Below are 26,945 nucleotides of genomic sequence, written 5' to 3'. Positions count from 1 at the left end.
TTTATTTATTGTAGATTGACAATTTCTTCCGATTCTCGATTACAATTGGTCATGTCGGACAGCAAATGATACAAGGAAATCCACCATGACAATAGTTTATGTGTTACCATTAGGCAAATTTATATCTTCAAAACATATAAAAGCGGAAACTGCATATATGTAATTATCCCAATTAGAAAACAACAAAAGAGAGATCACTATGCAACTTATATCAAAATTCTTTTAGAAAAAAGAATTATGTGATAACAAGATATAGCAAAAGCAAAGACATACTAACCGCAAACACCTTCATCATAATGGCCGTCTTCAAACCATAATGGCAGGTTATGTATTCTTCTCCTTCGTCTGCAGGCCAAAACTTCTTAAACCAACTCCAGTAACCTGGTTCATCTGGTTCATAATATTCATCTCCATTCATGCGGTTGTCAGTGCTTTCTCGGCCGGTATCAAAGTAATCCACTTTGATACCATCACAACTCTCTGTTTCCTCACTCAAGATCTTTACACCACACTCAAGAATCTTGAGGTTATCCATGCAGCTAAATTCAAACAGAATCTTGGTCGCATGCACATCCACTTTACGAACAGATGACACCAAGTTAACCAAGTTACCACCACATACGAACAGATGCTCCGTAAGAAAATGAGAAACATTCATCGAATCCCATTTAAGTTCCATGATGATGACACCACCTTCGGTTATTAGACGACAAGATATATCAAGGTATGAGTATTTGATTGGCGAAAGCATTAGACATGCCTTGAATCTTGAGGATGCTGAGAAAGTAACCATAGGTATGGTTATGGAGTTTCCTTTAGATTTATGAGTGAACTCCACAGGAATATCTTTACCCGGTAAACATACATATTCGTAAACCCATTGTTGTATGATTTCTCTTCTTGATTCTTCATCCAGTTTCAAGCAGTTTTGGAACATTAGTTCCCTGATTGGATATTGGAACATGAGGCCCCTCAGTGTATCATTGAAATAGATACACACTCTCTTGAGTGATGCACAGTCGGTCGCATCTATGTACTTGAGGGAAGAGGGAAGACCTTGTAGTGACACCAGTTTTCTGCACTTGAAGACGAAAAGACTTTCTAGTCGAGAAAGGCCTATGACGCAATCTGGAATCCTCACTATATCACTGTTGCTTAGGTCTAGATGTGTTACACTTTCGGGGACATGTGATAATCTCTTGAGGTTTCTGCTGCCTATACGAAGCCACTCAAGACGAGGCAAACGTTCAACAATAGATGGATGAACTTCTAACTTTGTGTTTCCAACATCGAGGTCCTTAATGTTCATAGAAATATCTGGATAACTTCGCAATTGTGAGCAATCGCTCATGTCTACTTCCTCAAGTGATGCTAAGTTGATGTTTTTGGAATAATTTGTAGCTTTGCGCACCCCATCATCATCAGCTTTTTTAGTTTGTGTAGGTTCCTAATTGAAGAGGGGAGCTCCACCAAACTTGTGCAAGATGTAAGTGTCAATGTCTTGAGGCTAGTAGCCTTAGAAAGATCTGGAATTTCTATCAAGTTTTTGGAATGTCCCAAATCTATATCCTTGAGATTTGTAAGAGGCTGCATTGTTAAGCACAACAAGTGAACATTGTTGTATTAAGAAAAATAGATTAAAAAGTCCAAACTTTTAAAATATACAATTTTTTCTTACATAATAAAATACACCATTATATATTTAAATACACCCTAATATGCAACTCTCATTAGTTTAAGTTTCAGAAAAGGTATATTTTCTTAAGAGGTTGAGATATATACCAAGCTTTTTAAATTGCAACTGCAGCTATATAATCAACTTCAGATGGAAAAGTTATATATGATACCAACCTGGATACCTTGCCATAGCTTCTCGAGCTTACTATATGCCATATGGAATTCGACTAGACATTCAGGTCGAAATGTTGGAGGAAGAAGTGTTCCCGGATATGAATCCCAATGGAGTAACTTTAGACGAGGTAAATATTCTATATCTTCTAACATCTGCAATGTACTAAAATGTCTCCCATACACTCTTAGGAACCGGAGATTACGCATTCCTTCAAAGGCTCGCCCACTGATAGAAAACTCACTTATCTTAGACATATCAAGGGATATACCTAAGACAGATCCAGTGCCCTAACAAAAAAAAATTAAACAAGGATGGTAACACTGTTAAAAATACCAAATACTTGTGTATCAAGCTAACTATACATACATATGGAAAAAGAACTTACGGTTTCATTTGCAAGCACATTACGAATCTCTTCGGCTTCTATTAAAAATTGACGTTTACCAGGTTCATCAGATTGTTCATAAACTACTTTCCTCCCCAATTGTTGGAGTAAACAATGCATTGTGATCCCCCCCTTGGTTGATATATGCACGAGAGATTTATCGGAAAGGGTTTTCAACCCATTTCTGACATCCAAGTCACTGTCAGCTAGCATTGTTTTCAGATGATCAATGGTTTCATTGTTAAAGAAGAACGCAATGTGGAGAAATAGAGATTGTTCTTTCTTCATTAGTTTGTCATATCCCACTCTTAACACATTCTCGATTTTTCTATCAAGGCTATATTCTAGCCTAGAAACTTGACCTTCCCACTCGTGCCTATTCTCCCCACGCAAAGATGAGCCCACTACACGAAGACCTAGTGGAAGATTACCACAAAGATTGATTATTTTCTTTGCAAGCTCACCAAAACCATCCCATAGAGAATTTGGCTTGCAAGCATATAGACGTAAGATCTCAAGAGCTTCTTCCTCCGATGGATAATCCACATGGTAAATATTATCTACCCAATGTGCTTTCAGTATCTTTTTATCTTCCGTAATAACGATAATTCGACTTCCTAAACCAAACCAAGATGGTTCTCTAGCCAAGGCGTCTAGTTGTTCAAAATCATCTATCTCGTCAAGAACTATAAGGACTCTTTGGTCTTGTAGCCATTCTTTTATTGTGCCCAGATGATGTACCTTCATATCCCTTTGGTTCAAAATCCTGGATAGAAGCTGGGTTTGTAAACTTAACTTCGAATCATGGTCATCCATACCAAATGTTTCATATTTTTCCTTGAAGTTCTTGAGAAAACATTTAAATTGAAAATCAGCAGAGAGCTGGTTGAATAAAGCTCTAGCAATAGTTGTCTTACCGATTCCAGCTGGTCCTTGGATTCCAATCATCTTTACTTCGTCAGACTCAAGGTGTAAACAAGCGTTTAGTTTTCTCAAGTGAGCTTCCATTCCCACCATACCGTCAAATTCATTTGATGGTGTAACATTGATTTTGTTTGAAACATCAATGGCAATTTTTTCAATCATCTCAGCTTCATCATCCCTACCAAAAAGAGTCTAAATTACTAGAACCCACAACTAAAGCATTGATTTAAATAAAAAGTTTACTTTACAAACACATCTAAATATATTAGTTCCACTAAGTCAAACTTTATTGAAATTTGATAAAAATACTAAACTAATAAAACCATATGTCAGTGCTAGACGACTTTCTATTAATAAATGATTCGAATAATAGTTTTGAGTTTTTTTAAGGTTTTTTAACGTAAAAATCCATCAACTAAGTTTGTTTTGGATAAAAACCCCCAAACTAAGTATTTAACGAAATAATCTCTAAACTAACTTTATTTAATGAATTGAACCCTATCATGTCATAATTACCCGTACTACTGGTAAATCTTTAGTTTAGAGATTTTTACAATAAGTAAACATAGTTGGGGATTATACCATTAAAAAAATCCAAAATATAATAATATTACTAAAAATTAGTAACTTTAATTTTCAAAATTAACATTTTTTAAAAAATTATATAGATATATAAGTCTGACTTTTTTAAAAAAAATCAGCATTATATATGTATAAATTAAAAATGTAAAAACCCAAAACATATAAAAGGTATCTAAAGCTACTAAATGTAAAAACCCAAAAAAAAAATATCTAAAGCTACTAAATAATTAAAAATACCCAAAAACCTGTATTAAAAATTATCTAAAAATTAAAAAACGTAAAAGACAAGTAAATATAATAAAACTAATTATATCTTATCTAGTAACTTTAATTTTCAAATTAGCATTTTTAAAAATTTCTATATATGAGTCTGATTTTTTAAAAATCAACATTATATATATAATCAGACTCATATATTTATAGAAAATTTTAAAATCCTAATTTTGAAAATTAAAGTTACTAGATAATATATAATTTTTGGTATATTTTCTTGTCTTTTACATTTTTAATTTTTAGATAATTTTTATTACAGGTAAAGCTTTAGATAATTTTTTTTCTATTTTTGGGTTTTTATATTTTTAATTTATACATATATAGTGTTGATTTAAAAAAAATCAGACTCACATATCTATATAAATTTAAAAATTCTAATTTTGAAAATTAAAGTTACTAATTTTTAGATAATGTCATTGTATTTTGGATTTTTTTTTATTTTAATGATAAAATCCCCCAACTATGTTTACTTAATGTAAAAAACCTCAAAACTAAAAATTTATCAGTAGCACTGGTAATTATGATCCGAGAAGATTTAATTCATTAAATAAAGTTAGTTTGGAGGTTATTTCGTTAAATATTTAGTTTGTGGGTTTTTAACCAAAACAAACTTAGTTGAAGGGTTTTATTGTTAAAAATCCTTTTTTTAACTACGCAGTACTATGCACCATGCAAACGGATTACTAACAACTACAAGTGAGCCCGAAATTTAGCATAGTTAAGTGTTTAGATGAACATTTGTCTTTAGTTTCAAAGGGTTGGTTATATACAGTGGCGGATCTAGATTACATTTTTGTCTCGGGCAGAGATGAAAACTATTAGAAAAAATAATATGTGATCAGGGGCATGACTAAAATTTTAAGAAAATTACATAGAAATTAAAAATTTCATATGGGGCAACTGCCCACCCTTTACTCAACGTGGCTCTGCCACTGGTTATATATATTTTTTAATGAACCCTTATTTAAGTGTGATCTTTGCTTATATAAGACTAGGTGATTTTCCTGTGATCATGCACGAATATAAATATTTATAAAGTAAATGCATTATAATAATTTATTTACAATATAATAGTTTATTAATATATTTTTTTTTAAATTTTAATTATTCTGATATTTTATATTGTAATTAATATGCATGGTTTATTTTAAATAAAACTATGTTATTTTAATTAGACGTATAATTTTGGATATATAATATCACGACTATTTGATTATTATTTGGATATATTAGTTAAGATTAAATTTTTCGCTTCAACTAAGATATTTTTGTTATACAGATTAAAATTTTGTTATTTTTATGTAATTTGGTACTTCAAATAACAAGTACCCATTTTTAACAAGTCAATTACAAATCCAAAAATTATTTACTTGTTCAAGGTAAACAAAATATCAAATATACGCAAAAACATAAGTATTCGCTTTGCGCCTACCTTTATCCCTCCTTGTACCTTTAATGTGGGAGAATCTATACTATATTTTGACAATAGAAACAAGAATTGTTTAAAAAGGACACGCAAAATATTAGTGTATGTTTTTACGACAAAACAAAATAAGATACACATTAAATAAAATAACAAATTAATAACAATATAACCAACTGTTATTATAAAGGACCTTTACTATATGCCAATTTACAAATCAACTCTGCTTTATTTAATTATGCCTACTTAATCAGAATGTCTTATTAGACGACTAAGTCAACAATGATTTTAAGACGACTAGGTCAATATTTTAACAAAATAATTTTTTTTATGTAACAAGAATAAACTTAGGGTGAATTAGGGGAATAACTATATTGGAGAAAAGTTAACCAAATAGCCATGCATTAGAGGTTGTATCAACTTATCATTAAAATCTATTCTACTAATACAAAATCAGTCTTATCTTTTACCCCTATATTACCCTGGCATATTACTTCTTTGGCCACTATTTTTTCAAACAAAATTTTACCATTTATTATCTGGTTGGTGGACCAACTTTCTTTCTCAAAGATTTTTGTAAAAACCGTAACTCTTTATATTTTCTTATATGAATCTTACTGAAGCGGTGAGACCCACATTCTCTCACCTTGATAGATCAACCAACGATTTTTAAGTGTAAATAGTTTTTCATTCTTTTTTTTGTTATTCATTCATTTTTTGTTGTTACCAAATGTCTTTTATTTTTGTTGTGATTAGTTGACCAACAATTAAGGAGCTAGAGTCAAATGACTCAAATTACTTGACAACGAAAATCATATACCTATAAATACTGGAGTAATTTGATTAGTAAAATATTATTTTTGTATATTATTAATCAAAAATTAAATTAAATTATATTAATATTTATAGGTAAATAATTTTTATTTTATAAATTTGGATATTTATTCCGTTTGCGATTTAGCTTCAGTTTTTTGGTCGGAGAACTATAGTATCGCTTGGTTATTTATAAATTATGTTTGTTTTCGGTTCCGAATAAATGTATTCAAATCTATGTAATATTTTATATAGAAATTCGTATAAATTATTTATGAAAATAAATCTGTGCTTTGTAACCGCAGATAAAAATAGTGAAATAGCCATTTCCCTTTTCATTGTGTATAAGCGTGTATTTAAAAAACAACACACCAAGATAATATTCTATTTTGATATCTATATATAATATAATTATAAAAAACATTACTTATTCAATATTATTCATTGTAAAGTTCTAAGGACACGCGCATTGACGGTTCGTCAACCAGAGTTCACGCGTTTACCGAAACAAAAAATATTAAAATAATCAAATATGCATGAACTCGTCTCGCTGTGCCTCTTCCGTATGAACTCGGTTCGTTACTGTTTCTTGGTCCGCTTATTTTTTTTTATTCTTTATTTTTAAAAAACCAAACGAAAAGTAAAAAAAAAAAATTAAAATTAAGACCCTCCCCAAGGTTTAGAGAGAGAGAGAGAGAGAGAGAGAGAGAGAGAGAGAGAGAGAGAGAGAACATGGATTATGGATAGATAGAAAGAACAAGATAGAGATGAAGGGGGATGGTGTGTGAGAGAGAGATGGAGATAGAAATGGAATGGGATGGCAAAAAAGAGAGATACGGGGTGGGGAGGACTGATAGAGATAGAGACGGTGGGGATAGAGAGAGTGGAAGAGAGAGGGATAGCGAGAAAGAGAGACATGGAGAGGGAGGGTGAGAGATAGAGGGGAATGGAGAGAGATAGAGAGAGCAAAAGAGGGAAACATAAATTGTGTAGTAATATTTTAATTCTATGTTTTTATCAAAAAAAAAATATATATTTTTATTCTATGCTTTGTAATTGAAATATAACACAACAAATAATAGAGAGAGCAGAAGAGGAAAACATAAGTTGCAGCATTCTTTAATACAACACTCAGTTTACGAGAAAAAAATTGTATGAGAGGAAGGGAGACCCACCAAACTCATAAAAATAATCAGAATCATTGTCTCAATTTTTGTAGCATTAGAGAGATTCAGATTCTTTCCCATAAAAAGAACAACTCAGATCTAGGGTTACGCTAAATATTTGTAATATTTGATTCTATTCATTATTCATTTGATTCAAACTAGAAAATCTAGATATCCGTAAAATGAAAAAAAATATTAATATGTAATATTCATAAAAACTAATTAAATTACTAATATTATTATTTTTATAAACGAATATTCGATCCGATCCGTAATATGGACATATATCCATATTTTAAAATAATTATATATAAATTATATAATTATTGTTTTATGTAATTTTCTATTTTTAATTACTAAAAATTGATTATTTTAGCTATTTAAGGTTTAAAAAGAAAATAAATTTTTATTGTAATAAATATTAATATTTTATATTAGCGTTGATTTTTTATTTATTTATCAGATCGAATTGAATATCTGATTAAAAATATAAAAAAATTTGGATATCAAGACACCGCATATTCGAAGAGCTGTGGTAACTAAGATTTAATCGAATTAGATAATTGATTATTTGGACAAAACAGACCGGAATACTTCCAAAAACTTGATATACAATTCGTGCATACCACTACTCAATACCATCTTCTTTAGGTTTGAGAGGTATATATTATTATCAGATTTTATGGATCTAATCGAATTCATAGCGGATGTAAGTTTGTAAATCAATATATACTTTCACACTGAATTTCCAGTACAAAAGTACCATTATCTGGAGTTAGAACAATTTTATAACTTTTCTACTCTAAACGCTCTAAGTTCTCTGTAAACGAAAATTGCCTATGGTCGCCGGTGAGCACTTTTGCCGCCGGTCGCCATCCCCTCTTTGTATATTCTGTTTTTTATTGTTGTAATATAAGTTTACATCCATGTCTCTTCGGGTTAGCCGATCTCTTTTTCCGTTGCGGATCTCAAGTCTTCGCTATGGCGATTTTTGTTGTGTTTCTTCAATCCAAGACAGAGCTTCACTTAATACTTATAATCTTTATCTCTGTTTTCTGGATTGAATAATAAAGTTTAGATCTTTGTTTTGTTTTCTGTTTAGTTCTTAATCCCATATTCCGTTGAATATTTGTTCTCAGATTAGCCATTCATGGCATAAAGCGAAGCATCTATAATGGAAAGGCATGACGAGTTTAAAGGATACTTTGTATCAAGCGTGAAGAGATTTTCAGAAGAGTTGGCGTCTTTATGGCAGTCCAACGAAAAATCTCGTCTCTTCTTGATTTAGTTTTCTTCTGGTTCAATTCTGATGATTGAAGGATTCTCTTCTCAAGTTGTTCGCAGTTGAAAGTAGAAAGCTTCAATATTTGGTATCGGAATTCCCTGTTCGGAGCATCCTTACTATCTATGGTGGAATCTTACGACGGAGAGACAGAGCATGAGAGGCATCTTCGGGAAGCAAGTGGTGGTTTGGTTTTGGAGGTGCGGCCAAGTTTGATGCTCATCGCATGGAGGACGCGTGTCCCTGTGACGTGTCGTTAGAAGGAACAGCCGACCCACGAGCACTTCTAGATGTCTCTATTTGGGCTGCTTTTCAGTTTTTTAATGAGATTTGTCTTTTGTTGTAAAAATCTGATACCAAATGTAATTGCCCAATGGACTTAGTATAATGAAGGAATTATGTTGACAAGAAAAAAGGTACAAAAGTACCATTAAATAAAGAGAAAAAACTAGCAAGAAAAACACATATATTTACAAACACCAGCATCATCTTCGAGTCATAATGTAACTCCTGTCCCCAATCACTTTGCCCCTTGTCTCGTGTCCTAACTTTAGCCACAAGAAACATCTTCATACACTAAAAAGAGAAAAGAGGAGATGAACAACATAAAGTCATTTAGTGAGAATGGTCATGTCAGTCCACATGACTCCAAACACGACTAAGCAACTTACATGCAAATATACTAGTCTTATAGTATGCATCATCCAACATACTAAACTCGAGAGCTTTATTATATGTATTGGTTCATATAGGAGTATATAGAATTGTGAGGATAAAAAAATTTCAATTAATTTTCATATGGAATAGATAAGCTTAAACAATAGTTAGATCAACCCAAAAAGCTAATAGTGTTTACAAATGTACTTACCACACATGCAACGTGAAGAAACAAGTGCAAAGACTAGCAAAAGATCCAAACTTCGTTGTAACTACTTACGAAGACTCTTAATCCTCTCCTCAGACAACTTCAGTTTCTCTTGTCTCTGATTAACTACGTCAGTTTAATACTGTCGTAATTAATTAAAGCTGACTATGGTGGTCAGTGTATAGAACATAAACGAAATGTAAGTTGGCCTTTGGGAAGATGTATTTGAATCTAACGGCATCTACCTTTTAATATTTCCTCGAATACCACTCTTAAACTCTTAACCTTTCGAACGTTATAAATTAACGATTCACCTCAAGGTTTATTGGTATTTAAATTGGAAGCTATTTGGATAGTAAACCCTTCACCTGAGATTTGCCATTTGTGTGATCATACGATTGCCAACATTTCTTTATTATTCATCATTACAAGCAGTAAAAAGAAAAACTAAATTACCCCCAACTAAATACCGGGCGGAATCCTAAATCAAGTTCATTCCATGCGCAAAATGACAAGTTACAAAAGTTCATTACGATAGAGTTGTTTGTCCTAAGCATCAACCTTCCCTTGTTCTGGTCTCTCAAGTTCTCCATGGTGCTGACGGTCCAGAAGGCCTTGTGAAGGCTGGAGGGGCGGTAGAAAAAGGCGGCTGCGCCTGAGACGTTTGAACCGTTGGTGTCTGCGCCGGTTGAGACTGTTGGGTAGGTCGGATGATCATGTGGTCAAGAGCAGGGGAATATGAACCGGGAGTGATACTGCCTCGCATCCTCGGGCGCCAGTTGGATGTATCAGGAATTACCAAGTCCACATCCATTAGGTCACTGGTTCGGGAAACTGATTGAACAGGGGGACTACTCGGGCGCTGCGTCTGAGTGGTTAAATGGTTACTGTTTAGACTTCGCACGAAATAACTGTTAGGCTGGGAAGCAAGTACTCTAGGGAGGCGCGGAGATTGAGCCAAAGATGATCCATTCCCAGGAGACTGGCTCGTAACTTGAACTGGGTGCATCCGGCTCTGCAAGGAACAGATACTCTCAACATCTGAATAGTCACTTAAGAGAACAAAGTATAGTTCTCATACCGATTCACTAACCTGTGATGAAGTTGTCAATGATGACATCTGACTGGAGGTTCTACTAAGATACGTTCCGGCGGGAGTAACAGGTGAAGCATGAACCTGAGAGAACTGAGGAGAGGGGAAGACGGTGGAAGTAGTTGCTGGTCTCTCTCTTGGAGATGGTGCCTGTGAGAATGGCGCAGATACTTGTGTTGGATCTTGAGGCATTGTTATATCCTGACTTGTTCCAGTATTCAAGTGATCTAGCATCACATCGTCAAGTGATATCACATCAGAGAAGTTAAACATAGAAGAGTAATCGTCGACTGAAGCATCTTTGCTTGCGTTGTTATTATTAAATTGACCCTGAGCATCTGACAAGTTGGGCTTCTGGTCCACAGCCTTGGTGGTGCTACCAAACTGTCCAATATCAGCATCATCCTCATCATCCGCAGTAAGATCCAAGACAACCGGACCAGCATTCAACAAGCTACTTGGATCTTCAAGATCATGGATTATTGAATCACGAACAGGTTCCTCGTTCCCATTATTTTCCATTGCAACCTTCCATGTACCACCAGCATGGATGATTACATCAGCAGCATTGCGCCCGGCATCCTTTAATATCTGAGGATATGAAATGAGACGAGTTAATCTATATTGAGAAGCAATGCAAAAATATAGCACTAAGTAAATTACGGTGTAGGAAGTTACTTGCCTTGACCATGTTTTGATCTAAACGGATCTCTGGGTAGGAAACAGGTTGATTGCAATGAGGGCAGCGCCAAGATGGGATTCTCATGTTTATGTTGACATAATTCCAGAAATCAAAACACTACAGCAGAAAAAGTAACTTTACCAATAACAAATCTTAAAAGAAAACGAAGATAACTTTCAAAACCCTGTATCACCTGATGATGTTTACACAACTGGCCCTTGACTGGAAGTTTGATCCGGCTGCGACTGTTTTTTAATATACACTAAATTAACTACAAGAGACAATCATAACATTACACAGTAGTCCACAAGAAAAGAGGCAGAAGTGAATTACCTTATAGGACATCTGAGAGATACTCGTGATGGCCCCTCAATGATGTCAGAATCTATTGACAGACAGAGCCATTAATTCCAAGTCAATTAAAGATTAAGAGGTCAGATGAAAGAAAATTTTACTCACGCCTTGTGATTTTGAATTACCTGGGCTTGGTTCGACCATTCCAGACTGCATGTACTCTTTAAGAACTGGTTTTTCAGGTAGCTGTGCTAAACCCGTAAAAGCAATTACAATGATGTAATGGCCATTGGAATTGCCCATAACTTGTAAGAGGTTTGTTCCGTATTTGAGGATGGCAGTAACATTTGTTGGGAGTTGAGGCCCCGAATCCTGAAAAGAAAGAAAAAGATTTGACAATAAACATAAATACATGTACATAACTAGTTCAATAGAAACATAGCAACATTAAAATTGCACAGACCATTGAGATATTAACCCTCTTCTCGACCATCTTTCCATTTAAAATGAAGCTGCGATTTTGATACAAAGGCCAGGGAGGTAGGTTAAAACTAGATAACTTATTTCATTTAAGTGATGAACAATAGCAAAACCATTTTTTAATACCTGACCTCTGGAGGATTTATAATACAGGATGACGTGTCTATGTTTTCTGTCTGGACAACAAATAGCCGCTGAAACCAAACAAGAATGTAGAGTTAGTAAAATAATATAAAAGCAAACGGTCGTAAGTAAAAAAATAAAGAAATACATGAACATCACCATCTAAATGCACATATATGGATGGAAAATTCAAAATGAAAAAAAAAATGAAACACATAAGCCATACGTACAATTCTCTCTTGAGGAGAATGCGGCATATTCTTGGAAATATGGAAATCATGTGCAAGCATTGTATAGCCAGACTGTCATGTAAGGGAAATAAAAATGAAAAGGAGCACCGTGTTAGAGGGTAACATATCAGAAGAAAATGTTCAAACCAGAACATCACCTTCACTTCAAGAGAAACAAGAACATGCCCAAGCTTCACAAAAGGATAAAACCTGAAGATCAGAAAGAATACAAATTTGAACCAAAGCATAGATTTGTTTCCAGGGAGTACAATTCTGGTAAGTGAAAGCAAAAGCTACATACCTCTCCATGATCTGGGATAACGTACCACCAGGAGTTTGAATAGCAGGGATAGTGTTCTCAGGATTCCCGAAACCATTTTTCATCTAAATAAGAAGGAAAAAACATTAGTAGTAGCTCCTCCCTCAAATAATCCAATTCCCAAAAAGAAGAAAGACAGAAAGACCTGATCAGCAAGAGCGATGAGTTCTTGAGCCTCGATATCCGAAAACCATCCCAGTTTACAAGCATGCTGTGCCATCAACACAAAAATCATTCATTCCTCTAAACAAAAGTGGCATTCTTTCATTACTCGTCAGAGAACACAAGCACTCTGCAGATTTACAAATCCAAAACTATAAAAAGAAAAAAACTCCAATTATTACCTTAATGGAGATCATGAGCACCATAACGGCCGTCTTAGTGTACACATCATCTCTATGTCGGCACACCTAAACACAAAGCCGCTATATATATAAGAAGCCTCAATCAGCTTTGAGATTCTCAATACAGAGAAGCAAAAAAAAGGAACCTGTTTGAGTAAGGAGGGTAGATCTTCGACCTTCTTCGGGATTTCATTATTAGCTATCGCAAAATCAATTCCTCTGCAATCCAATCCAATCCAATCCAATCCAATTAAAAGGCTGAAACTGAGTGTTGAAAAGGATAGAAAGAGGGGGTTGGTTGGGTTACTTGGCAAGAGAGATGCAGCAGATTTGGAACTCTTTAGAGTCGCTTTTGGCTCCCGCTTGTATGTGGAAACCTAACCGTTGCGTCACCGAGGCCAATCGGAATGAATTTACCAGAGCTGCTGCCGCCTTCTCCGGTAACCCACTTCCACCCACCGTCGTCGCCGTAGACATCGAGAGTTGTTGATTCAGTCGTCCACGCAAATGATCCAACGGTCCCTACTCTCAGTGAAATTCTACTTTTTTAACACTCGGAAGGGGAAATGATCCGTCTGTTCAGTCGAAAGTCGAAACCCTGTTTGTTATGATGACCCGACAGTTTTCAACTATTGGGCCTTTACTAGGCCTTTGTGACTGAAGCCCAGTTTACTACACTTGTCTTTGGTTTTCAACCTTTAAAGGTTCGGATGAAAAAACCAGAATCTATCCAAACGAACCAGATTAGACCAGTTGAAGAATATGCTGCTATATTAGTTGCTTTCTATATGTATTACCAACTAGGGTCTCGTCCCACGGGCGGAATATACTTTACTTGTGATTTAATTTTTTTTATTTTTTATGATTTTGTGGTTTCTATTTTTGGTTTCATTTGCAAGAAATCTGTATATAATGATTTTAATTTATGGGCAGGATATACTTTAGTTGTGATTTTCTTTTTTTTATGATTCGGTGGTTTGTATTTTTGGTTTCATTTACAAAAGATGTGTATGATAATGATTTTAATCTTTTAGAAAGGTTTATGTGAAGATAGATTATATTGATTTTAATCTTTTAGAAAGGTTTATGTGAAGATAGATTATATTGATTTTAATCTTTTAAAAAGGTTTATGTGAAGAGAGATTATATGTGATTTGATATACTATGTTTGTTAGCAATAATTTCAAATGTTCTTTATATATTTTGTTCTAGAATTTTATTTTTTTTCTTAAAATGTTTGATTCTGTATTATGTGTAAATTGTTTTTTATATGATTATTTTATCTATTTATCAATTGTTAATGCAATATTTATTGTCAGTTGACCAGGTGTGAATACAAATAGATGTAGCAGATTTATTTCTTTTTATGCATAAATCTCAATGTCACCTAAAATGCTTTCGTTCATGTACGATTTTTAATCTATCTATTATTGATTAGCCAGTCATCATGTACGTTATATTTTTCGTAAACATTCATCAACATAACCTATGGAAATAAAATACGTATCATCCATGTTATGTGTTTGTGTAATTCGTCTTCTCTGCTGCCTCTTTTTCAACAAATCAAGAACACATAGAAACACATTTGTAACTAAAATAATAAAAAAACAAATAAATTTAAGGTGTTTGACAAAAGAAAGAAACTACATTCTCGTCTATGTGAAACTTATGAAATCCAGTAAGATAGAATCTCATCTTCCATTACAGCTTTCTTTTAAAATACCAAATGTTCCTAATATATTTGCAATTTGACTGGTGTTTAAAACAAATTCCAACAAAATAGGTTAATAAAAAACTCAATATAATCTTAAATATCATCGTCTTCTTGCATTGAGTAATTTTATGTAAATATCTTTCGAATTCATTTGGAAAGTAAACAATCTTAAATTATTTTGTTGAGAGAAACCGCAAATATCAAAGTACGTGTAAACATATCAAGCATTTTCACCTGTACAAATTATATAATATTTATTTTATTCTCTTCTTTCTAAATCAACTGACTTTTTTGAGAAATATTATTTTTTTTAAGAAAGAAATTTACTGGCTTTACTTGCAAAATTTACTGGCTTCACTTACATAAATTCGTAAATGATCACGATAGAAGATAATGTTCAGGATTAGCCATAAAAAAAGAAAGATAATGTTCGGGATCTTCGAGCATTGTGTTGGTCATAACCTAACTTCCACGGGGCTTGCCTTCCCAATTGAGGCCCTGATTTCCCCAAGAACCTGTCAATATAAATAAACTTTAAGACCAGACAAACACATAGCAAGTTCAAAAATAAAAGATGAAAAGGTTTCTAAAGCTTACACATAGATGGCGTTCTGCTTTTCGCCGTCCTGATAAGCGTTGTTGTAATGAAGACGAACAGCTGTGATGATGTCACGGTGTTTCATCATCATGTTCCACTCACCTCTCAGGGCACTGAACATCTGTCAAACCATAATTTTTTTTTTCTAAAGTTATTAGTTAAACAACAACAGCTCAAGCCTAGTAGGAAAATGTGTTGAAGATCAAAAAACTCACCTTGGTGTGTGCTTCCGAACCTGCACAATCTGATGTAATAGGGATTTTCTTCCCCTCAGGAACCTCTTTGGATACAATCTGCTCTATCTCAACTTCATTGGCTACGCTGCCTTGCTCGTTTACACCACGCCTTAAATAACTGACTGCCATGTTTGATGTTTAGAGTCTTTGCTGTTTAGAAAACGTTACTGTTTTAATAAACATGGAAGTCATGAATTTTCACGCTATAAGCCCAGAGCCTGTGTTTTCGGAAAGGTGGAAGTTCTGAGCACATCGTGCAACATCAAAACCGGAGAGGGAGTACATCGTCCCGGAGGAGCACCGGCCGGACTTGGCCGGACCTCAAGTCGGAGGAAAAAAACTCTTGTATTAGCCATAACAACACGATTCGGTTTAGCAAAAGAGATAGAAAGAGAGGATGAATTCGAGATGAGAACTCACCTATTTATAGCAACAGATTACACACCGCCTAGGAGCAACGACAGACGCATTAAATACATCGTAGTGGGCGATGGAATCAATTGGAGTAATGATGGAGTTTCAACGCCGGACGTTTCAGCCATGGAGAAGGAGCTCAGACGTCATGCATCACCGCCGCAGAGATGAAGAGAAAAAAAAAGTCGTGCAGCTAGGTTAGAGAAGATGAGAGTGACAAAGTTTGAGCCCATCAGGCAAAGCAAACAGAAAGCCTATGATAATATGTAATAGATGATGCACAAAACACAGAAGCCCATCACGACAATCAGTTTTAGGGCTGGGCGTTCGGGTACCCATTCGGGTTTCGGTTCAGTCCATTCGGGTTCGGGTTTTCAGGGTCAAAGATTTCAGACCCATTCGGATATTTCTAAATTTCGGTTCGGGTTCGGTTCGGATCTTTGCGGGTTAGGTTTGGGTTCAGATAACCCATTTAAAATGTTTTTAAATTTTCAAAATTCATTATATACTTTAAATTTTCAAAATCTATAAGAAAGATAATATATTACCTATAAATTTTCATAACATATATGTCAAAATACCTTAATTTAATATATAAATTGGTTTTCTTTGAATATTTGGATAAAGAATCAATAGATATTTAACTATTTTGGTGTTTTCAGTATACTTTAGCTATTTTAAACATTTACTTTTGACTATTTGCATATATTTTCCGAGTATTTTGGAAAACTTAAAGGTATCTTATATATTTTTAATATTTTTAATATACATTATATATAAAAATAATGTATATATTTAAGTATATAAATTTATTTCGGATACATTCGGGTACCCAAAATATTTCGGTTCGGATCGGGTTCGGTTTCGGTTTTTTAAATACCGAAATTTTGAACCCGTTCGGATATTTAATCAATTTTGGTTCGGATTCGGTGCTACTTTTTCGGATCGGGTTCGGTTCGGTTTTTCGGGTTCGAATTTTTTGCCCAGCCCTAATCAGTTTAATGAAACGCCGACTGGAGGTGCCACGTGTCGTCCTGCCAGCGCTCAAATTGATGATGTGGATACCTAGCTTTTGGTTAGTATGATTGTTGCTGCTTTTGACTCAGATTATGAGCTGTGTGTGGACTTGTCATGATCTGGGCATTTGCTTCTTCCTTCAGACAAGCCCAATGGCTTTGTTGTGATCTTGCTTACAGATATGAGATCAGTGACTCTGGCTTGTGAAGTGAACTATATATAGCGAATACACTGGAAGCGATTACGAAATGAAATCATTTATGATGATCTGAGTTAAGAAGGGGCGATGTATTGACAGAAGAAGGTAAAGAGTTCCATGGATTCATTGATAAAGGTAAAAAAAAATACATGGTATCGTATCTGTCGTTTCCTGCTGCAACTGGTGCAAGACTTGTTTGAGGAGACAAGACTTGTTTGAGGAGACAAACAATCCAAGCCTTACAAAATGAAATCAGCTTCCTCTGTCTTCACGGAGATAATAGAGTTACAATTCGCTGGTGCTATTTTAAAACCACAAATACCTAACAAAAAGAAAGCCTGAGTGTAACCTGGTCGTTGCTGTGTGAGAGCATCAAACTGGCTGAGGGCTGATTGAACAAACCCAACATCTGATGAAGCCATTTTCAAAAGAGCTTTCTAGGTTTTCGAGTGAAGATTGATTCCAGTCTCAATCATATCCTATTTATAGGGGTTGAGGCATTAATCGAATTTAATACGTATCAAGGGAGACGGAGAGGTCGTGGAAGTTAATAGGTTTAATGTAAACCGCAAATTCATTGTTTGGATTAAGGGAGAAATGCTCAACAGGAGGGGAGGAAAAGAAGGGGATGAAGAGACACAAGAGGTAAGAGGTAGAGAGTTGAGAATTTTTTTTCTTCTAACAATGGTGGAGACATTGATGTTGAATAGTCAAAGATGGAAACGACCTAATCCAGAATGACATTAAACCCATAGTATTGTTAATTTTGAGCTTCACACCAGATCTCATTGATGAGTTAGGATTCAGATTGAGCTTAAAACTGAATTGGTTTTTATTAGGCCCTAAACAAATTGTATATGTATAATCCAACAAATCAAGACACATAAACCAATATTTTAGCAAAAAAAAAAAAAAAAAAAAAAGACACATAAACCCGACAAAGGCATCAATTCATAGAAGGAAAAAAATAAAGTGACACCCACAATAATGACCATATGACAGCCTCAGAAGTGAGGAAACTGTCATATTATAATATAGATTTAATAAATGATATAGTAAATGATAAATGATATAATTAATAGAAACTGATGACAAATGTTGTAATTCTTTCTAGTAAAAAAAAGATTGTTTAATATTTGATGGGAGAAGTCTTATAGTGTTGACAGATAAGTATAATAGCAAATTTGTGAATATTAATTCATTGGAAGTTGGTTAGGGTGAGCCACGAATTTTACCTATTATAACTAGGTTGATGGAGTATTGTATATAATCAACACAAAGAAAAAGATTCTTAGCAAAAAAGGTTTCATAACCTATATGATGAGTGAAACATAAATGACTAAAAAGAGAGAGTTTATTGGATCACGCATTAGATTATAAAAATGTGTGTGACTAGTGTTTTTTTTATCAAAGTGAGATTTGAAAATTCACTTGAAAAAAATTTAAATAAATAACGTTGAGAAATTTTTTTATGTTCATCTGTTGTGGTACTTCATGATATAGTATTCGTAATACTCTATATCAGACATTTTGAGAAGTCACTGATTACTTCTTAAGTTCTTAGAAACCAACCAAAGTCAATTTTAGAGAATGTTATGACACTCTAGACGTTGGAAAATGCAAAACTTCCAGGCCGAGAAATGGCATCTAAACTTTTTTTTTTTGATAAAAGCATCTAAACTTTTCACATCATTTGGTTTAATAGGATTGTGTCGGAGATTGTTTGTTTTGTAACTTGAGGATCCAAAACTCATCTCATGAGAACGAAAGAGTTGCTCTTTTATGCCTTTCTCGACCGATTAGAGCCATTTGTTAATTGTTGCGATATAAGAAGTTCGTGTTTACTTGCTCTTTCACTATACTAGATCGTTTTCCGCGCGTAATTTCTATTTAAATTTTACTAATAATCTTGTTGCGTTAAAATAAAATATTGTAAAATTTTCTTGTGTTTGTTAACTTTCTAGTGTGGAAGATTTAGTATAAGAGGAAAGACATATTCTGTTTTTTTGTTGTTTAAATATTGCATACAATTTTATCTTACAATGCCGATGACTTAACAATCGTTTTGGAATCAAACTATTCTTAAAACATCTAGTAAAATACGTGTACAATCATAAAGCTAAAATAACAATATGCATACTAATATATTAATATTTTTTATATATTAAATATTTTGAATGACAGTTTTAAAATTTTATTGCATATCGCAAAAATACTTTTTATATTATAGTAATTTTAACAAAAAAAAAGATCTTAACATTTCTAGAATTAATGCATTTTCAAATTCAAACAGACCACATAACTACTAAATATTAAAAATTAAAAACTTCTTCATGTTGATTATATTTTGCTAAATTTGTAAATATTTACAACCAAAATTTTCACTTAGATTATATTTTAAGTAAAAAATATTTGCACACATCATAGATTAAACTCTTGGTTCTTAAGATTAAGCGGAATGAGTATTTAATTAGATTTTTTTTTTTGTTTTGTCTTTACCTTTTTTACAACTATTTTGTGCTTAATTTATTGATATAAATAGATAATTTAGTTTATTTCTATTTAAATTTTACTAATAATCTTGTTGCCTTAAAATAAAATATTGTAAATTTTTTTTGTGTTTGTAAAATATCTAGTGTGGAAGATTTGGTATAAGAGGAGAGACATATTCGGTTTTCTGTCGTTTAAATATTGCATACAATTTTATCTTACAATGCCGATGACTTAACAATCGTTTTGGAATTAAACTATTCTTAAAACATCTAGTAAAATACGTGTACAATCATAAAGCTAAAATAAAAATATGCATACTAATATATTAATAGTTTTTATATATTAAAAGATTTTGAATGACAGTTTTAAAGTTTTATTGCATATCTCAAAAATACTTTTTATATTATAGTAATTTTAACAAAAAAAAGATCTTAACATTTCTAGAATTAATGCATTTTCAAATTCAAACAGACCACATAACTACTAAATATTAAAAATTAAAAACTTCTTCATGTTGATTATATTTTGCTAAAGTTGTAAATATTTACAACCAAAATGTCCACTTAGATTATATTTTAATTGAAAAATATTTGCACACATCATAGATTAAACTCTTGGTTCTTAAGATTAAGCGGAATGAGTATTTAATTAGATTTTTCTTTTATTTTTTTTTGTTTTGTCTCTACCTTTTTAAAAAAATATTTTGTGCTTAATTTATTGATATAAATAGATAATTTAGTTTATTTGTTTCACCAAATTACGGAGTTAAAGTTTTTGTTAAATAAAAAGTGAAGAAGGTATATTTTGTTGTTATTATTTTTTGTCTTTCCTTTAATACTTCATCTTAGTCGGAAAGAAGTGATATTTAGCCCTTTTTCAAAAAAGAAAAGAAGTGATATTTTTCACAAATATATGCATGAGAAGAAAATGTTTTCCAATAATGCACTTAACAAAAGTTCAAAAAGAAAATAATGCACTTAACAATATTTATGAGTTTTGTGTAATCATTTTAAAAACAATTGTTGAATAGTTTTCTTAGGACCGATAGTATGAGGCCATTTGTTTACTATGTTTACATTGTTAAAGTCAAACTGCCAACAGCCTATAGATTACAACTAAAATAATTCATGAAAAAAAACCTCATTCATATTGCCAACAGGTACTCACCTATTTATGTAAATATCTTATTTACACCAATTTTGGAAAATAGCAAGTAAAATGTACTTTTTGCCGTTCACATACTCACCTTTGCATACACACCATTTTTATGAAATATCCTCCTGTCCATCACCCATCAACAAAAATTTTTTTTTTTATTTTGTCAACAACAGAAAACTTTTTTTATTCTTAACCAAGAGATTCAGACGATGAAAAAAAAAGCAAAACATAGTTTTTAGTCAAAAATTCCCCAAAAAAAGAATCAAAACAAAATTTTAATTGCGCCCTTCATAAAAGAAATATTTACCTGCATTCCTAATGCGTGAGCTTCATCCCTTATATGTCTATTGACAAAAAATTAGAGACTAAAAACCCTTAATATTAAAATTTACATTGTTATGAATCTAAAAATTAAAGCTGAAGTTATGTTATAATATACATAGATATAATTCGGTTAATAACTAAATATAGTAATAAAATATTATTAATATTTGACATAAAACATATATAGAATTAAACAAATATATAATATTTATATAATTTTCGTATAAATTATTAAAATATCATGATTTTATAACAATGGATTTAAAGAGTTTTGGCTGTTTTTCGTTTTTGTTTTTGGGAATCATGAACCAAGTGATGTGTTAACATATTTCCTATTTATCTCAGAAATATATTTCTCTTTGTGAGTCTTTCTAAAGAACTAATCCTTTATAGTTTATAATGCTTCATGGAAGCTTTATGGGAGATTAGAACAATTTTTTTAGACAAAAGTATAATTAAAAAGGAGCTATTCTTGGGTCACCTCAGGATAAACATGTAGGTTCACCAACCAATATAAATCTGTTATTTCATAATTGATATCTTTTTAAAAAGGAAATAAAATATTCCAAGTTATATTATGTTTTAAAAATATAAAATATAAAAGGTAAAAATAAAAAAGTAGTAGTTGCAAAAAAAAGAATATTTTAAAAATATTTTTAACGTCGTCAAAAAGCACTAAATCCTAAACCTTAAACGGTTTAGTAAACTCTAAAATATTGGGTAATCCTAAACTCTAAATCCTAAACCCTAGTATATGCAAAAAAATATCTTTTTTTGCATATTAACGAAAATAATGTTTTTAAGAAATATATTAACATGGTCAAAACACTAAATCGTAACCCCTAAAATCAAAACTCTAAATTCTTGGGTAAATTCTAATCTTAAACTCTAAATCAAAACAGTAAACACTAAATTTTAAAAACAATTAAAGATTTAATATTTTTGATTTAGGGTATAAGATTTATCTAAGAGTTTAATTTATCCAAAAATTTATGGTGTATAAAGATATATATGAAAACAGAAACAAAGATAAATATATTTTTTTATCTTTTTGATACAAACATTAAAATATTTTTTTTTTCTTATACTACTATTTTCATTTATTTTTTGAAAACAGAAACAGAGATAAATCTATAAAATTTATTAAGGTAGTATTAATTATTTACAACATTTAAGTTAATTGCTTCTCAAATAGTATAATAAAAGGCTTGCAAGAGTTTACAATACTAATACCATGGATAACAAATGGGAGATATTCTTGTTAGGAAATCTTCATACACACTCAGTTGGCATAAAACGAATGTGAAATCGCAAATTGTACAATAGATTTTTCAGTAAAAAGGGACAACGAAGAAAACCAAAAGCAACCAAATGAGTTTTTATTCCATCTCCAATTTCAGACATGGCACTCTCCTTTATTGTTTTTCACTCTTCGTCAGAGTAAGAACATGTAGACAACACTGTGGTGAATCAACGACTTCTGGATCTGTGTAACACATTCACATATCCGCATTAGGTTCATGTTCTCCTACTTCATCAAACTCATATATTCAAAGAACACTGCATAATTGAACTGTAAAACTCGGCCACAATTAGTATCAGACATTAGTTCAGAAACAACTATAACAACACATCACTGACGTACACCAAACACTTGGTTGCTTCCGCATCAAATTTCTCAAAGATAAAGAGAGACCTAAAGAGTTATACAGATGATAAAACTTTCTTAGCATCCAACCTTCAAAGTTGTAGGACTTGTAGATCCAGGAATGCTTCTTCGCTTTATGCCTCTATCCTGAGTTTAATTTCTGGAAAATAAAACAGAAGCTAACGTCAACAAATGTCTGTCTCAAAACAAATATCATTAGTCGTGACAAACTCATTGTCTCTCAGTCGTGTACCAGTTAATACCTAATTAACAAATAAAGTTGATATTCAACAAATACGGGTTCACTAACCAAGTGATTTAAATAGAAACTCAGTTAGTCTAGTGGTGACTTGTAAAACACTGATGACAAAAGCAATCACTTCACACAGAATCTAAGTGGAACCAATGCGCCAACGGTTTGTGATAAAGGATTGAAATCTTACCTTTTCGAAATGTGTGAGCTTGAAATGTTTTGTTCCCAAACTCTGTCCACCTGACCCGATCACAGCCTTCACCATTTTTTTTAGAAACCTGGAGCAGAAAACATAGACACTGAGCCTGGAAACAGTGTTCAAGGTTTACACTTACAGGAAAGCTTAGTATCTCTAGTAGCAGAGGTTGTACAACAGACAACTCAACTTTGTTGGTGTTGCCTCAGAATCAATCCGGTCGGCCATATGACCTGTCTTTGCAAAAGAATTAATAGGCATTAAAATTATTGCACCACCACAGCTTGTAGTTAAAACCGAATGGAACAAAAAATAACATAAAGTCAGATAGTCATCTTTCTTTATATGAGGAAAGACGCCATCTCCAGTATGCACCATCCATAGAAACCAGAGTATACCTTTGAGACATTCCACATCTATATATATCTTCACATATAGCAAGCTCCTCGTGACCATATAGATAGCTGTAATAGAAATATCAAAACCATGGTGATAAAAATTAGTTTAGAATGTTATACCACTGAGTGAACTATCAGTTGATTGCAGAATGCTATTTACCTGAGACAAATTTCAGAGAAGAGTTTCTTAATTTCCTCTCTTGTGAGCTCAGTGCTAATGCGGCATAGTAAAATGAACCAATTATCAGTAGCTTCATTCTCCATTCTTCTTCGAGCTGATCTTTGTTTATTGAAATATCATTCTGCTCATCGTCTGAGAGAGCTCCTCAATTTAAAATCTCCCCTTGAATGCCTAAAGGTTTATAATCATGTTTCCAGCAATCTTCATGTCTATAAACTGAGCTACCAAAGATTTCTCAAGACAATAAGAAGCTAAACCATCAAACCTGTTCTTTTGTGCCAGATCTATCTAAACCCAGTATCAATATATACAATTATTTCAAAGCATGATGATCAGAGGATATGACACCACGCTGTATGCTTGAGACCTAAACCAAGGTTCATATTTATCTGTTTAAGAGCATTCACGAGGAGAGGAACTTACACAATGGAACCAGCTTTCAAAGATGGCCGGTAGTGATTGACACGTCCCACGGGTATGAAACCAAAGATCACGGAATTCTGGACATAAAAACATAATTTATAAGTTGTAACACAGATCAGAAACCCATCTACGATATTACAATAACAAAGAGACAAACTTTTCTCCGCAGATGATGTCGGTAATAGTCAACTACTTTAGCTAAATTGGATTCAAAGATCAGAACTTTCAAACATGAGAAATCGATCTACTGGAATTCACATAAACTAAGAACATATTAACACCACCAGTTAATACACATAATCCAGTGAAAACAATTATATTGGAGATATGTGAGATCAAAGATATATTTACCTTTTCATCAAGGAAAAGAAGCGTGACTCCCATGAATTCACCTCCTTTCTTGATGTTGCGTGAGTCATAGAACCGGAGGAGACGGCCTACTGTGGTCTGAGTAGTACGACGAAGCCGGGGGAGTCGAAAACTGATGAACAGACATTTGGATAAGAGTATGAGTAAAGTCGATCAGTTTGTGGAAGATGGAGATTTGCTCGGTTTAAGATGACGGATATATAATGAGAGTTCAGAGATGAAACGAATCATGACCATTTATGATGAATTAATTAAAAAGGGAAACATGAAAAGTATGCCGGAGATAATCAGATAACGAAAAGATAAAGGAGAAGAAAGGTGAGTTTCCAGATCTGTCTGAAGCTATGCAGGAAACTTTTGGTTAACTTCTAACGACGTCGTCTGACAACTAAAAAAAAAAGTAAAAGTGTGAGTCATATATTTCTGACGTGGCAGAAAAAAAGACTCTTATTGGCCGATTTATTTTGTTGACGTGGACAGCCTCTCCTTTGATCTTATTCTCCTTTTAGTATAGGTTAGATTGTTCTAAAGTAAGCGCTTTGTCTCTGTAAAATTATCTTGAAATCATATAATAAATATTTGGAAAGTGACGTATTCATTTCCACGCAAACGTTTGCAATTGACAAAAGCCATTAATCTTTTTTTTTACGGCTGACAAAATCCATTTTTTTAATGCAATTTTACTAGTGTTTTTGTAGTTGTTGAGCTGTTGACTATGTTATTGGTCAGCATTTTAAAAACTGTTTCCACAGCTTCGGAGCTTTTTTAATATTTTATCTCCATGTTCTTAATTTAGTTTTATGAAGTGGGTTGAGATTGTTTAAAGATCTTGTCAACGTTATGATAAGTAGGGGACCATTGTGCTTGTAGTTGGTAACAAACAAATAGAACAAAACTTGCGCACCAAATCCTAAATGTTGGACATTACCAATGCACACTTTGATCTAGTGCTTAATAACTTAGATCTTTGTTTTTCAATATGTTGGAAAACCATTTATTAAACATTGAAATATCTGTTACAAAAAAAAAACATTGAAATATCATCAGACAAGAATCGAATCACTCAATTCAACCTATACACATTTCTCTCATATAGTTTTATTAAAGAAAAAGAAATAGCACTTTAGAAAATATATATATACATCTAAGTTGCACTCTTTTCAGTTGTCCAAAAAAACATTTAAGTTGCACTCCAACGCACAAGGATCTAAATGGTGACATAGAGAACTAAAGAAAATAATGAATTTCTATTCATTCCTTAAAAATACACCATTTATAAAGAATCTATCTTATTAAAACAGAAACATTATGACTTTTACTAGGTGAAATTTTTAATGTGGACCTCATATATATCTTATTTAATGCCTTAACTTAACTAACACCTAATCTATACTATTAAAGTAAAATACCTAATAGGTTTTTACCCTTATTTTTTAAATTATTTACAATACTATGCCATTTCCTTTTTGAAAATTTTAATTAATTTTGTCCAATATACTAAATCAGAATGCAGCATTTATTAATATATGTTTACTCCTAATATCTCTCTTTAAATCCCTTTTAACTGCTTCTTTTTCGAAACTTAAAGGCCATGTACGTTACATAAACATGTATATATATATATATATATACTTTATAAATAAGTTTACCAAGATACATTTCACATACACGTTTTTATGTCATCAAAGTGTGTATGATTTCAGTGGAATTAATGTTTGTTACACTAAACATACACATATACTTTTGTTTGTTATTGAATATCTCATAGCTAATCATCAAGAAAATTATGCAACATAATGAATAGTTTTCAGACGTTATTCCCAACTTTCATACATAAGTTTTCCTGATTACGATTTACTGATATCTAATTCTTAATAGATGAATCTAAACCCCTAAACAGAAAACATAAACAATAATGATTATTATCTTTAGGAAAATAAGAATAAAATTAACTATATTTACTCTTTCAATTATCATTAACGATTTATTTTGTAAAACTTTAAAAAGATTTAGTTTAGAGTTTGTACTAATATCTATAAACATAACTAAACAGATTTCGAAGTAAGATAGGCAACTCAAATATTTTTAGGAAAATAATAACAAATCAATACAATTAAAACAACAGTTTTTTTAACATCCATTTTATTTAGAGAAGTAAGTACATGAATTTGTTTATCTTTAGTTTTAAATAAAA

At 32.4% G+C, this 26,945-nt stretch overlaps 3 protein-coding genes, 1 long non-coding RNA gene and 1 pseudogene across 5 annotated transcripts in view; 1 reads left to right on the top strand and 4 right to left on the bottom strand.

Annotated features, from left to right (window-relative positions):
• Positions 1-26,945, bottom strand: part of LOC108814887 (40S ribosomal protein S10-2) — an 87,127-nt gene that overhangs the window by 1,754 nt on the left and 58,428 nt on the right. The window lies entirely within an intron of this gene.
• LOC108816704 (disease resistance protein RML1A-like) lies at positions 236-3,334 on the bottom strand (annotated as a pseudogene).
• Positions 8,085-9,074, top strand: LOC130497685 (uncharacterized). Its single transcript, XR_008936694.1, has 2 exons — positions 8,085-8,267; positions 8,558-9,074. It is a non-coding gene; the product is annotated as an uncharacterized LOC130497685 (long non-coding RNA).
• On the bottom strand, positions 9,964-13,704 carry LOC108818246 (E4 SUMO-protein ligase PIAL2). Its single transcript, XM_018591148.2, has 15 exons — positions 13,438-13,704; positions 13,277-13,349; positions 13,131-13,196; positions 12,932-12,997; positions 12,769-12,851; positions 12,626-12,677; positions 12,468-12,539; positions 12,241-12,308; positions 12,098-12,146; positions 11,820-12,006; positions 11,674-11,725; positions 11,534-11,585; positions 11,341-11,457; positions 10,659-11,249; positions 9,964-10,580 (listed from the first exon to the last, which is right to left on the bottom strand). Exons 1-15 carry the CDS (start codon positions 13,605-13,607, stop codon positions 10,146-10,148), a joined length of 2,133 nt encoding a protein of 710 aa, XP_018446650.1. The 5' UTR covers positions 13,608-13,704; the 3' UTR covers positions 9,964-10,145.
• LOC108816804 (phosphoinositide phosphatase SAC5-like) lies at positions 15,176-18,083 on the bottom strand. 2 transcript variants are annotated; one of them, XM_056990691.1, is made up of 5 exons: positions 17,658-18,083; positions 16,099-17,574; positions 15,658-16,020; positions 15,442-15,563; positions 15,176-15,359 (listed from the first exon to the last, which is right to left on the bottom strand). In XM_056990691.1, the coding sequence occupies exons 3-5, from the start codon at positions 15,805-15,807 to the stop codon at positions 15,248-15,250; spliced, it is 384 nt and encodes a 127-aa protein (XP_056846671.1). In that variant the 5' UTR covers positions 15,808-16,020; positions 16,099-17,574; positions 17,658-18,083; the 3' UTR covers positions 15,176-15,247. The 2 variants fall into 2 exon arrangements, with proteins under 2 accessions (XP_056846671.1, XP_018444870.1); XM_018589368.2 differs by having other exon boundaries at positions 15,658-15,998.

The sequence above is a fragment of the Raphanus sativus genome, chromosome 7 (assembly GCF_000801105.2).
Source record: "Raphanus sativus cultivar WK10039 chromosome 7, ASM80110v3, whole genome shotgun sequence".
NCBI lineage: Eukaryota > Viridiplantae > Streptophyta > Magnoliopsida > Brassicales > Brassicaceae > Raphanus > Raphanus sativus.
Note: the sequence above shows the minus strand (reverse complement) of the source record. Positions and strands in the feature narration are given on the sequence as shown.

What these genes read in the sequence shown, in the direction of transcription:
- LOC108818246 (XM_018591148.2), bottom strand. Translation starts at nt 13,607, where the DNA reads ATGTCTACGGCGACGACGGTGGGTGGAAGTGGGTTACCGGAGAAGGCG. An exon ending in TTGTTTCTCTTGAAGTGAAG is followed by an intron (nt 12,540 to 12,625) that starts GTGATGTTCTGG and finishes CTTACATGACAG; the next exon opens with TCTGGCTATACAATGCTTGC. An exon ending in ATAAATCCTCCAGAGGTCAG is followed by an intron (nt 12,147 to 12,240) that starts GTATTAAAAAAT and finishes TCAAAATCGCAG; the next exon opens with CTTCATTTTAAATGGAAAGA.
- LOC108816804 (XM_056990691.1), bottom strand. Translation starts at nt 15,807, where the DNA reads ATGGCAGTCAGTTATTTAAGGCGTGGTGTAAACGAGCAAGGCAGCGTA. An exon ending in GTTCGGAAGCACACACCAAG is followed by an intron (nt 15,564 to 15,657) that starts GTGAGTTTTTTG and finishes ATGGTTTGACAG; the next exon opens with ATGTTCAGTGCCCTGAGAGG. An exon ending in AAGCAGAACGCCATCTATGT is followed by an intron (nt 15,360 to 15,441) that starts GTAAGCTTTAGA and finishes TTATATTGACAG; the next exon opens with GTTCTTGGGGAAATCAGGGC.